Consider the following 12,469-nt stretch of genomic DNA (forward strand, 5'->3'; position numbering starts at 1 on the left):
TGCATTTTCATTCAAGAGAGATGATAACCCAAGGGTCCTGATACAAGGAAAGATATTGATCAGGTAACCCAGAGGTCCTTATACAAGGAGATATCTTGATCAGGTAACCCAGGGGTCCTTATACAAGGAGAGATCTTGATCAGGTAACCCAGAGGTCCTTATACAAGGAGAGATCTTGATCAGGTAACCCAGGGGTCCTTATACAAGGAGAGATCTTGATCAGGTAACCAAGAGGTCCTTATACAAGGAGATATCTTGATCAGGTAACCCAGAGGTCCTTATACAATAAGAGATTTTGATCAGGTAACCCAGGGGTCCTTATACAAGGAGAGATCTTGATCAGGTAACCCAGAGGTCCTTATACAAGGAGAGATCTTGATCAGGTAACCTAGGGGTCCTTATGCAAGGAGAGATCTTGATCAGGTAACCAAGAGGTCCTTATACAAGGAGATATCTTGATCAGGTAACCCAGAGGTCCTTATACAAGGAGAGATCTTGATCAGGTAACCCAGGGGTCCTTATACAAGGAGAGATCTTGATCAGGTAACCCAGAGGTCCTTATACAATAAGAGATTTTGATCAGGTAACCCAGGGGTCCTTATACAAGGAGAGATCTTGATCAGGTAATCTAGAGGTTCTTATACAAGCAGAGATCCTGATCAGGTAACCCAGAGATCTTTTTTCAGAATAAAAAGTACATAGCTTGTTGTATTTTATCTGAAGGGAGGCTGGAGTTTGGTTTGGACATATATCTGTGGTGAAATGTGATTTGTGATAAACTGTTTCTAACATTATACACTTGAGGGTGCTGTGTATCAGCTATATGCAGTGTCTTTAAAGAACCCACTTTTCTAACTCAATCTCACATTAGAAATACCACATTTGTTTCTTCATTGACACCTATTCTGTAAATGGCCTTTCCTTAACAAGTTAAATCAGTCTGCTATTACTTTAACCTTAGTTATTTACCAGGTAAATCTTTCTTCTCTGGGCGCCTGTGGCAGAGTTGTTACAATATCCCTCCACCTCTGGGTTGTGAGTTCAAATCCCATGTGGGGCATTTGCCAGGAACTGGCGGTGGATTGGTGATTTTTCTCCAGGTACACTGGCTTTCCTCCTCCATCTAAATGCGACACATCCTTAAATGCCTGTTACTAGGACATTAAACTAATCAACCCAAACAACACTTTCTACTCTTGCTACAGGCAATTCTTACATCTTTTTTGATCATTATTGAATAAGTCAATTTTGTAGCATCAATCATAGTTCAATTATTCTATTTCTTTATTTTCCCATATTACTACACTACTTATCTATAATCTTGGTCAAATTACCTCCTGACAAATTATTTCTTATCTTAGTTAAATCAGTCTTTTCTTAATTTCTTTGCACATGGAGTTATCTGCCCATGAAGATAGGTGCTGATCGTTATATTATTAGTTGCTATGTAACTATTACATCATTTTCATCAACAAATATGATGTAACAGTCAATTCTCGCTAGCAAGAGCAGATATGTACATACCTAAAAAAAATATTAGTTACATTCATCTTTTTAGCTCACCTGGCCTGAAGGGCCGGTGAGCTTATGTCATGGTGCGGCGTTTGTCGTCCGACGTCCGCCTGTCCTGCCATCCATCCGTCTGTCCGTCAACATTTCCTTTAAATCGCTACTAGTCATAGCGTTCTGCATGGAATGTAACCAAATTTGTCCAGAAACATCCTTTGGGGGAGGGGAACAGAGTTTGCATAAATTTTGGCTCTGACCCCCTGGGGGCAGGAGGGGCGGGGCCCAATAGGGGAAATAGAGGTAAATCCTTTAAATCGCTTCTAGTCATAGAGTTCTGCATGGAATGTAAACAAATGTGGCCAGAAATATCCGTAAGGGAAGGAGAACATAATTTGTATAAATTTTGGCTCTGACTCCCCCTGGTGACAGGAAGGGCGGGCCCAATAGGGGAAATAGAGGTAAATCCTTTAAATCGCTACTAGTCATATAGTACTGAATGGAATGTAACCAAATTTGGCCAGAAATATCCTTTGGGGAAGGGGAACAGAGTTTATATAAATTTTGGCTCTGACTCCACTGGGGCAGGAGGGGCGGGCCCAATAGCGGAATTAGAGGTAAATCCTTTAAATCGCTACATGTTATAAAGTTCTGCATGGAATGTAACCAAATTGGGCCTAATAGGGGAAATAGAGGTAAATCATTTAAATCGCTAATATATATATATATATATAGTTATAGAGTTCTGCATGGAATGTAACCAAATTTGGCCAGAAACATCCTTGGAGGAAGGGGAACAGAGTTTGTATACATTTTAGCTCTGTCCCCCGGGGGGCAGGAGGGGCGGGGATAAAATAGGAGACATAGAGGTAAAGTCTTTAAATCGCTACTAATCATAGAGTTCTGCATGGAATTTAACCCGAGTTGGTATAAATTTTGGCTCAGACCCCCTGGAGCAGGAAAAAATGGGTTCCAATAGGGAAAATAGAGGAAAATCGCTAAATTCCTTCAGAAAAGAAATAATGATCCTGTGTTCAGAACAGAACTTGGCATTACAATAACCAGGTGAGCGATACAGACCCTCTTGGCCTCTTGTTTTCTAAATCTAATACATAGACAGTTAAATATGAATGCAAGAAAACACTCTCCATAAATGCTTTCAGTACTAAACATGCACACATATTAGAATCTCTTGTGCAGACAGTGTTTCATACAAACACACACATTGTCTATTTTATACACATACTCCCCAAAAGGTTTGTGTTTGGTTTTTGTACGTTAACATTTTTCCTTCAGAGTTCATTGGACGATGCCACTGACCCCTGGGGTGTCAAGGTAGAGCGAGTCGAAGTGTAAGTACAACCCCTTAATGCATCCCTAATTCACTGGTAGGAAAGGACATCAGTATAAGTTAGTTATAGTCATAATACTCATAATGATACCATGGGATAATATGTGCGGCTCTAAACCTCTATATATAAATCAAAATTAGACAGAAGTATTGAGTTTAAAAAAAAATATAAAGATTTCTTATTGATTTGATCTAAACAAAACCTCATTAATCTTTGCTAAGATGACTTTGAAGAGTTATGCCCCTTTAATTCACCCTATCAAAGCCCCATTGGAGAAAATTTTGCTCAAACTTTTTGTTAATTTTCTTCTGTGAGTTTATCATACTACCTGACTTAGGTGTATGTAGTACATGTATAAGGAAAAGTTTTACTGGATATTTTCTTTCATTTTGTTGTTGTGCACAAATCTAATAGATTTTTGCACTTTTATTTTGCTTACTGAGCCATTGTAGGAATCATTGTTTGGATGATATCAAATGTTAGATTTGATATTTTTCAAAATATGTCATAACTTATTACTGATTACACTCGTTAATAAGACCCCTCCCTTTATAGTCCCAACATTTAATTACTGCTAGTGTAGAGGGGCTCATTGTCTATAGAATATGCCAATATCTCTTCTGTTAAGGAAACTAGCATTAGAAATTATGTTCTATTATGATTTTTTGCTAATCTTTAAGAACTCTACTCTGTTGCTGTCTTAATTGCACTGAAGTGATAACTGTAGCATGTTTGTCCCACTGTGTTTGGTACTAAAGCAGTAGGCATGGTTTTTAGTGTGATTAGTATAAACTTGTTACCTCCTACAAGCATTCAGACTAAAAATAATCAAATGGATGTTTGGTTTTTATTGTTATAATTGAAAATATGATACTGTACATCAAAATTCAAAACAATGTTGTTAATATTAAAACACTGTGTTGAATTCTTTCTTTGATATCGACTAAAGATGTTTTATTGTTACCCAAACTTTCAGAAAATTTTGTGATCTTATATCAATCAATACTGGGTCATAACAAATATCTCTCTCTCTTCCCATTATACAAAATGTTAGATCATTTGGTAAATTATCCTATGCTTTTTTGAGCATTGTAGTTGTGATAAACTTGCTAGTGTGAACAGATTTTCATTAGTTTAAAGCCATTGTAATGGTGAAGTGAAATGTCATGACATTTAATATATCTTGCTGGATACAATAGTTAGTAGTTTTGTAGATATTTAGCTATTTCTGTTTATTTGAAGATCAAAAGAAGGCTTTACAACCCAGTAAGTTACACAAATGGCTGTAGATACTGATAAAGCTGAAAGAGCAAACCTTGACATACTAGTATACACAGGATAGATCAATGACCTTGACACAGTTAATGTAAGAGAGGACAGAACAATGACCTTGACATGTTTATTGATAGCATAGGACAGATCAATGACCTTGACACAGTTATTGTAAGAGAGGACAGATCAATGACCTTGACATGCTTATTGATAGCATAGGACAGATCAATGACCTTTACACAATTAATGTAAGAGAGGACAGATCAATGACCTTGACATGCTTATTGATAGCATAGAACAGATCAATGACCTTCACACATTTAATGTAAGAGAGGACAGATCAATGTCCTTGATCTAGTTATTGTAAGAGAGGACAGATCAATGACCTTCACACATATACTATACATGCTGCACATCTGAATTAGTTACGTCACATCCATGACCGTAACAAAATCTTAACTATGATATGTTGATTTTTCAGTAAGGATGTTAGACTGCCTGTCCAGTTACAGAGAGCTATGGCTGCTGAAGCTGAAGCTGCTCGGGAGGCCAGAGCTAAGGTCAGTGGTGGTCACTTAATTGTGGAGGATTATTATCCCCCGCTCAACGAAGTTGGCGGGGGATATACAAATGGGTTCCGTCCGTCAGTCCGTCCGTCCGTCCGTCCGTCCGTCTCCGTGTGTCCGTCCGTACGAATGGTTTCCGGAGCATAACTCTAAAACCAGTAGAGATATTTCCACGAAACTTCATACACACATTGGTCTTATGGTCTAGTAGTGCCTTTTGCTATTTTTAGGTTTTCATTTTTTGCATTTTTTCTGTAACCATGGAAACATTGCTGAAAATGGCGGATTTTTGTGTAAGAATTGTTTCCGGAGCACAACTCTAAAACCAGCAGAGATATTTCCATTAAACTTCATAGACACATTGTTCTTATGGTCTAGTAGTGCCTTTTGCTATTTTTAGGTATTCACTTTTTGTGCTTTTTTCTGTAACCATAGAAACATTGCTGAAAATATCATATTTTTGTAGCAGGTTCATTTCCGGAGCATAACTCTAAAACCAGCAGAGATATTTCCACGAAACTTCATAGACACATTCTTTTTATGGTCTAGTAGTACCTTTTGCTATTTTTTGGTTTTCATTTTTTGCACTTTTTCCGTTACCATGGAAACATTGCTGAAAATATCATGGTAGCTCAACTTCCTTTTTCCTGGGTTTTTTTTCATACACATAAGTCTCCACAATCAAACTTACTTCAGCTTTGATATCTCCATTGGCGGGGGATCTGAATGACTATGTCCTTGTTGGATTAATAATGGTTGAACATATCTTTTTATGTCCCTGCAATGAAATGATCATGGGATAAATATTGTGTTATCCATGTACGTCACATAACTTTGATCAGGTTTCAGAGGCAGAAGTACATGATGTATATCTTACAGACTTGATGTCTAGTTTATTGGATTAAAGGTTATTAGTACATGGGAAGTACAGTGTATAGAATCATAATATATGTATATGTTTCTTGGGTCTATAATATACATTTGTTTGTTTGTTTTGTATAGATTATTGTAATTGGGCTTTATACTGAAAGGTCGGAGTTCAACTTCCTTGAAATATATTAATAAGACACCAGTCATAGTACTGATGATTTTATTATTCTAGGTGATTGCTGCAGAAGGTGAACAGAAAGCATCCCGAGCCTTGAAGGAGGCTGCTGACGTGATCTCCGAATCACCTGCTGCAATCCAGCTCCGCTACCTTCAAACTCTCAATACGATTTCTGCAGAGAAGAACTCAACCATCATATTCCCTCTGCCTATAGATCTGGTACAGTCGATCTTAGGCCGTCAGGGATCCAGTCACTGATACGGCGTTACCTAACAGCAAAATATACGTATATTGTTGATATACTTATTTATGTGAGGTTGTGATTTGAAATCAGAATGGATGTTATCACTAATGGATCTGGAGATTTTCAAGTTTGAGGTAAAAAATAATCGGGATAACCTATCAAGCAAGAGGGTTAAGAGTATACCCATGTTCTGTTTCTGTTACTATGGTAACATATACCTACTCTTTTACTCAGAAAAATGTTGTGAAATACCATACGAAATTCAATTGAAATGTTTTTAAAGATTTGTTCAGATTACAAATTTGTACAATAATCTGCATGTACATGATGGTTTAAGATTATATAGTTATATTTAAAGCATATTTTCTAGTGATTTATAACTTACTAAGATTGTCTCTGTGAAACTAGTGTTCATTTACATTTGATAGTAAATTTTTAAGTCTATTAGTATTTAATTAATGCATCTGTAGACAAAATGCAAATACAGAGATCTTATACAGGTAGACTGTCAAAGAAAATAGCCTAAGGAATACTTGATCCTATAATTGGATTTTTCCTCTTGTTAAATTAACAAAGAAAAATTTCTTTTACTTTTCACATTTTCCATAAAGATGTGGTTCTGAAGCAAAGATAAAATGTTTTGATGGTAGTTGAATAGAGATGAAGAAGACATTGTGCAATAGGAGCAAACTAAATCAAAGGGCACAAAATCATTATGATCTATAATGTAGATGATTTCACACATGATTATGATAACTCCCCCTGAAAACACATGTAGACTCTCCTAATTCAAAGACCAGAACAGTTCATTGTAAAACGAAGGGGTGAATGTGTACAGATCATATGATCAACGGGGGTTGAGGGTCAGAGTTGTATGCAATTGTAAGTTTCATTATAACATCTGTATATGTAGCAGTAGATTTTATATTAAAATATATCAATTCATAAACCATTTCCCTGTCATTTACTATAATTATAAGTAAAGTAGCTCATTGAGTTCAAATTAGTTCAAATTATTACTCACATGAAGTTTAATAAAGGTTTTCCTCCATTTATCTTAATTTGGTGCAAGTAAAAGTATTCAAATTCTAGATATGCATAGCATAGGTTTAACTTAGAGATATTTAAGTACAACATTTCATGGCTACAAAAGGTTTTTATAGTTCACTTTAAAATTTAAACTAGCGGCAACAAAAATCTAGTGCAAACTAATTTTGTGTTCAAAACCAGAGAGCATAATGTGAGAAAAGGGACATAACTCCTACAGTTATATTTTAGATATGGAGACTCGGGCCACCAGACCCAAAACTTGTTGAAAATAATTCCTCAGCTAAACTAGATTATGTCCCCCTAGTTTGAAGAATCACAGTTCCTAGGGACAAAAATCATCATTTAGTCTAGGACTGGTGGTAAGAAACTTGTGTGTTTTTTTTTTTTATATGTCAGTGATAATTGTATATCTCATGTATTTAGTATTCTGTATTTGCATAATACAGAGTTATCTGCCCCTCCGGTAGGTATTCATTGTGACATCGTGTATTTTGCAAGATTAACAGCACACTTTTTTCTGAGAAAACAACGTAAATTGCACTCACAAATACTGACATCGCAATGGATACCTACCTGCAAGCTAACTCTGTGATATGCAGGCCGAATACTCAACAGACTATTTTTGTGTATTAATCAAAAATCTTTTGTGAGCAATGTCATCAATCTAGCCCCCCATCACCATTACCATCATTATGTACAGTGCCTTGAACTATTGTTCTGTCTCATTCTCCATTTTAATCCTAATTGTACGTATTCACTTGTAAAACTGTCATCAGATCTAGAATGGCCGCTTTAGATATATAGGGAAATGTCAACAAACTTGCCAAGATTTTAAAAAATCATGTACAATGTACAGGAATTTAGGTAAATATACTTAACATTACAAGCAACTCCAAGTGTCTGTATATGAGTTATGGATAGTATTGTTATCCCCCGCCCAACGAAGTTGGCGGGGGATATACAAATGGGTTCCGTCCGTCCGTCCGTCCGTCCGTCCGTCCGTCCGTCCGTACGAATGGTTTCCGGAGCATAACTCTAAAACCAGTAGAAATATTTCCACGAAACTTCATACACACATTGGTCTTATGGTCTAGTAGTGCCTTTTGCTATTTTTATGTTTTCATTGTCTGCATTTTTTGCGTAACCATGGAAACATTGCTGAAAATATCATATTTTGTACCAGGTTCGTTTCCGGAGCATAACTCTAAAACCAGAAGAGATATTTCCACGAAACTTCATAGACACATTGGTCTTATGGTCTAGTAGTGCCTTTTGCTATTTTAAGGTTTTCACTTTTTGTACTTTTTTCTGTAACCATGGAAACATTGCTGAAAATGGCAGATTTTTGTGCAAGAATCGTTTCCGGAGCACAACTCTAAAACCAGTAGAGATATTTCCATGAAACTTCATAGACACATTGTTCTTATGGTCTAGTAGTGCCTTTTGCTATTTTTAGGTTTTCATTTTTTGCACTTTTTCCGTAACCATGGAAACATTGCTGAAAATATCATATTTTTGTACCAGGTTCGTTTCCCCAGCATAACTGGAAAACCGGTTGAGATATATGCACGGAACTCCATAGGCACATTCTTTTTATGGTCTAGTAGTGCCTTTTGCTATTTTAAGGTTTTCACTTTTTGTACTTTTTTCTGTAATCATGGAAACATTGCTGAAAATGGCAGATTTTTGGGTAAGAATCGTTTCCAGAGCACAACTCTAAAACTAGCAGAGATATTTCCATGAAACTTCATAGATACATTGTTCTTATGGTCTAGTAGTGCCTTTTGCTATTTTTAGGTTTTCACTTTTCGTGCTTTTTTCTGTAACCATAGAAACATTGCTGAAAATATCATATTTTTGTAGCAGGTTCATTTCCGGAGCATAACTCTAAAACCAGCAGAGATATTTCCACGAAACTTCATAGACACATTCTTTTTATGGTCTAGTTGTACCTTTTGCTATTTTTAGGTTTTCATTTTTTGCACTTTTTCCATTACCATGGAAACATTGCTGAAAATATCATGGTAAATGGTAAATGTTACTTTGCAAAACTCCACCCATCTTTGTGTATATAGTCTAATATAAATGTCAAGGCTGTATACCTGATTCAACAATTGCAGCCCGGCTCTACTTGAATTATACACCATCTTTCTTTAGCTCAACTTCCCTTTTCCTGGTTTTTTTCATACACATAAGTCTCCACAATCAAACTTACTTCAGCTTTGATATCTCCATTGGCGGGGGATCTGAATGACTATGTCCTTGTTATAGTAGTTATGTGTTTTTAGGGTAAAAAGTAGCACCCCACTAAATGAGGTTAAAGGGTTTTTGAGGAAGGGAGACCCCTTTATGTTACTCTTGTTGAGTACGAGATGAGGTACGGTAGGGAGACGGGATTCTCAAATCTTATGTTTGTTCGGCTATAAAGATTGGTGTAGGTAGCGTATTTGCATACTAAAGTTATGGTAACGTATAATTGAAATGAAATATCTTATATACTTGTTTTCAACTCTATTTACATTTATGAATGTATGCTAGAATTAATATACATTACACATATGTATCAATGTAAATCCAATTTAAGAAGTATCTTTTAACAAATATACAGCAGAGCTTTATGTTAAAAGGATACTAATTAAGGTGAATTAGAATTACATGGAATTAAGAGAAGTTGGTTCAGGTTTTTAATGTCGTGTACTGGGAACACCTATTAAACTCAATCATTTCATTTGTTATTACTTATATGTGTTATGTAGTTATAAAGTTCCATGTATGTCATGTATTGTATACAGAACCTGATATATACCTGTATCTCTATTATCTTGTAATAAAATTATCAGTGTCAACCTATTGTTTTGTTTTTAGTATAGGATAACAGGACCAAGCAATAATGAATATACTATATGGCGGATACATGTTCAGAGGATACTGTCATGGTTGTGAAAATCTAATCTAAGGAATAGTCTCTATAGCCAGGGGGCAAACATTTGATTTGTGATTTTCTTGATAATAAAATTTTCAACTTTAAAATCACCAGCTGTACAGCATATTTCTTCCATGTTAGTATGAACAGTATGAGGTGGATGTGTCTGGTATTTGCCATTACGTGGTAGTTTTTTATCCAGAAATTATGGGTTTTCCTTCACCATCAAATTTTGACATGTCCTCAGCAGCAGCCTTTGCCAATAGTTGGATATAAACAACACACATGTACACGGTACAAACTATGATTTGTCATTTACAAAACTTCCTCCACTGCTGAAAAAATGATATTTTTTCTCTATCGAAAACAGGAGCAGACGATTTAGTATTTTTCTTCAGTAGCAAAGTTACTTACTTTACACCATTACCACTATTGAAAAGTTTGAGCTTCTAATTTTACTTCAAGATAAAAATATTAGAAATAATAAATTACATCCAGAAAAAATTCTCTGGCACTGTCATATATGGAATCAAGTACAATTGACTAAAGAAATGTGTGCTGTGTTTCAGTCACGTATGACCTTGACTAAAGAAATGTGTGCTGTGTTTCAGTCATGTATGACCTTGACTAAAGAAATGTGTGCTGTGTTTCAGTCATGTATGACCTTGACTAAAGAAATGTGTACTGTGTTTCTGTCAAGTGTGACCTTGACTAAAGAAATGTGTACTGTGTTTCAGTCAAATGTGACCTTGACTAAAGAAACATGTACTGTGTTTCAGTCAAGTGTGACCTTGACTAAAGAAATGTGTACTGTGTTTCATCCACGTATGACCTTGACTAAAGAAATGTGTACTGTGTTTCAGTCACATGTGACCTTGACTAAAGAAAGGTCTACTGTGTTTCAGTCACGTGTGACCTTGACTAGAGAAATGTGTACTGTGTTTTAGTCAAATGTGACCTTGACTAAAGATACATGTACTGTGTTTCAGTCAAGTGTGACCTTGACTAAAGAAATGTGTACTGTGTTTCATCCACGTATGACCTTGACTAAAGAAATGTGTACTGTGTTTCAGTCACATGTGACCTTGACTAAAGAAAGGTCTACTGTGTTTCAGTCACATGTGACCTTGACTAAAGAAATGTGTACTGTGTTTTAGTCAAATGTGACCTTGACTAAAGAAACATGTACTGTGTTTCAGTCAAGTGTGACCTTGACTAAAGAAATGTGTACTGTGTTTCATCCACGTATGACCTTGACTAAAGAAATGTGTACTGTGTTTCAGTCACATGTGACCTTGACTAAAGAAAGGTCTACTGTGTTTCAGTCACATGTGACCTTGACTAAAGAAAGGTCTACTGTGTTTCAGTCACGTGTGACCTTGACTAAAGAAATGTGTACCGTGTTTCATCCACGTGTGACCTTGACTTCAGAAATTTGTACTGTGTTTTAGTCAAGTGTAAGTAATCGGTATGTATGGATTAGATCAATGTAATCGTAATTGAATCCAAACATTTCTATATTGTGATCAGATACCATCATATCCTCCAGCTATATTCTGGACGCTTTCCTTAACTACCTGTACTTAAAACAACCCCATGGCCTGTTCAGCCACCCACACAATACCAGATGAACTCTAGAAATTTTGAAATTGAAGCAGCTTAACTTTTCCATCGTCTTTGTAAGATAAGTATTCAAAATGCCTTCTGTTGAACTTCATTTCGCAATTTTGTATAAAGTCTGAGGCGATTGCTAGCCTTAATGTGCCATTTACAATCCGAAACACTGTTATAGTAACTACAGTATGTATTAATATCATGAAAATAACGGTTACTTTCCGACGGGAAATAGACTAGTTTTCCGCTATTATATTTATCTTAATTCACAGTGAATTGCGCATCTGCTTTTGGTGATGCAAGTTTCATCACGATGGCTTCAAAAGATATGGATGTTATGGAAAAAAAAACCTTTTGTATAGCAATTAAAACTATTGATACGTATGACCTTGACTGAAGAAATGTGTACTGTGTTTCAGTCACGTGTGAACTTGACTAAAGAAATGTGTACTGTGTTTCAGTCACATGTGACGTTGACTAAAGAAATGTGTACTGTGTTTCAGTCACGTGTGAACTTGACTTAAGAAATGTGTACTATGTTTCAGTCACATGTGACGTTGACTGAAGAAATGTGTACTTTGTTTCAGTCACATGTGACGTTGACTAAAGAAATGTGTACTGTGTTCAAGTCACGTGTGAACTTGACTAAAGAAATGTGTACTTTGTTTCAGTCACATGTGAGGTTGACTAAAGAAATATGTACGTATATGCTTCAAGTCACGTGTGAACTTGACTAAAGAAATGTGTACTGTGTTTCAGTCACGTGTGACGTTGACTAAAGAAATATGTACTGTGTTCAAGTCACGTGTGAACTTGACTAAAGAAATGTGTACTGTGTTTCAGTCACATGTGACCTTGACTAAAGAAAGGTCTACTGTGTTTCAGTAACGTGTG

At 36.0% G+C, this 12,469-nt stretch overlaps 1 protein-coding gene across 10 annotated transcripts in view; it reads left to right on the forward strand.

Annotated features, from left to right (window-relative positions):
- LOC138321169 (mechanosensory protein 2-like) overlaps positions 1–12,469 on the forward strand; it is a 90,975-nt gene that overhangs the window by 43,134 nt on the left and 35,372 nt on the right. For 8 of the 10 annotated variants that reach the window (XM_069264650.1, XM_069264649.1, XM_069264651.1 and 5 more), the window contains exons 6-8: positions 2,803–2,858; positions 4,612–4,690; positions 5,799–9,884. In XM_069264650.1, the coding sequence (XP_069120751.1) occupies positions 2,803–2,858; positions 4,612–4,690; positions 5,799–6,002 (339 nt within the window). In that variant the 3' untranslated portion in view covers positions 6,003–9,884. Of the gene's footprint in view, positions 1–2,802; positions 2,859–4,611; positions 4,691–5,798; positions 9,885–12,469 lie in introns of those variants that run through there. The other 2 variants (XM_069264645.1, XM_069264644.1) reach the window with 2 other exon arrangements.

The sequence above is a fragment of the Argopecten irradians genome, chromosome 4, assembly GCF_041381155.1.
Source record: "Argopecten irradians isolate NY chromosome 4, Ai_NY, whole genome shotgun sequence".
NCBI classification, from domain to species: domain Eukaryota; kingdom Metazoa; phylum Mollusca; class Bivalvia; order Pectinida; family Pectinidae; genus Argopecten; species Argopecten irradians.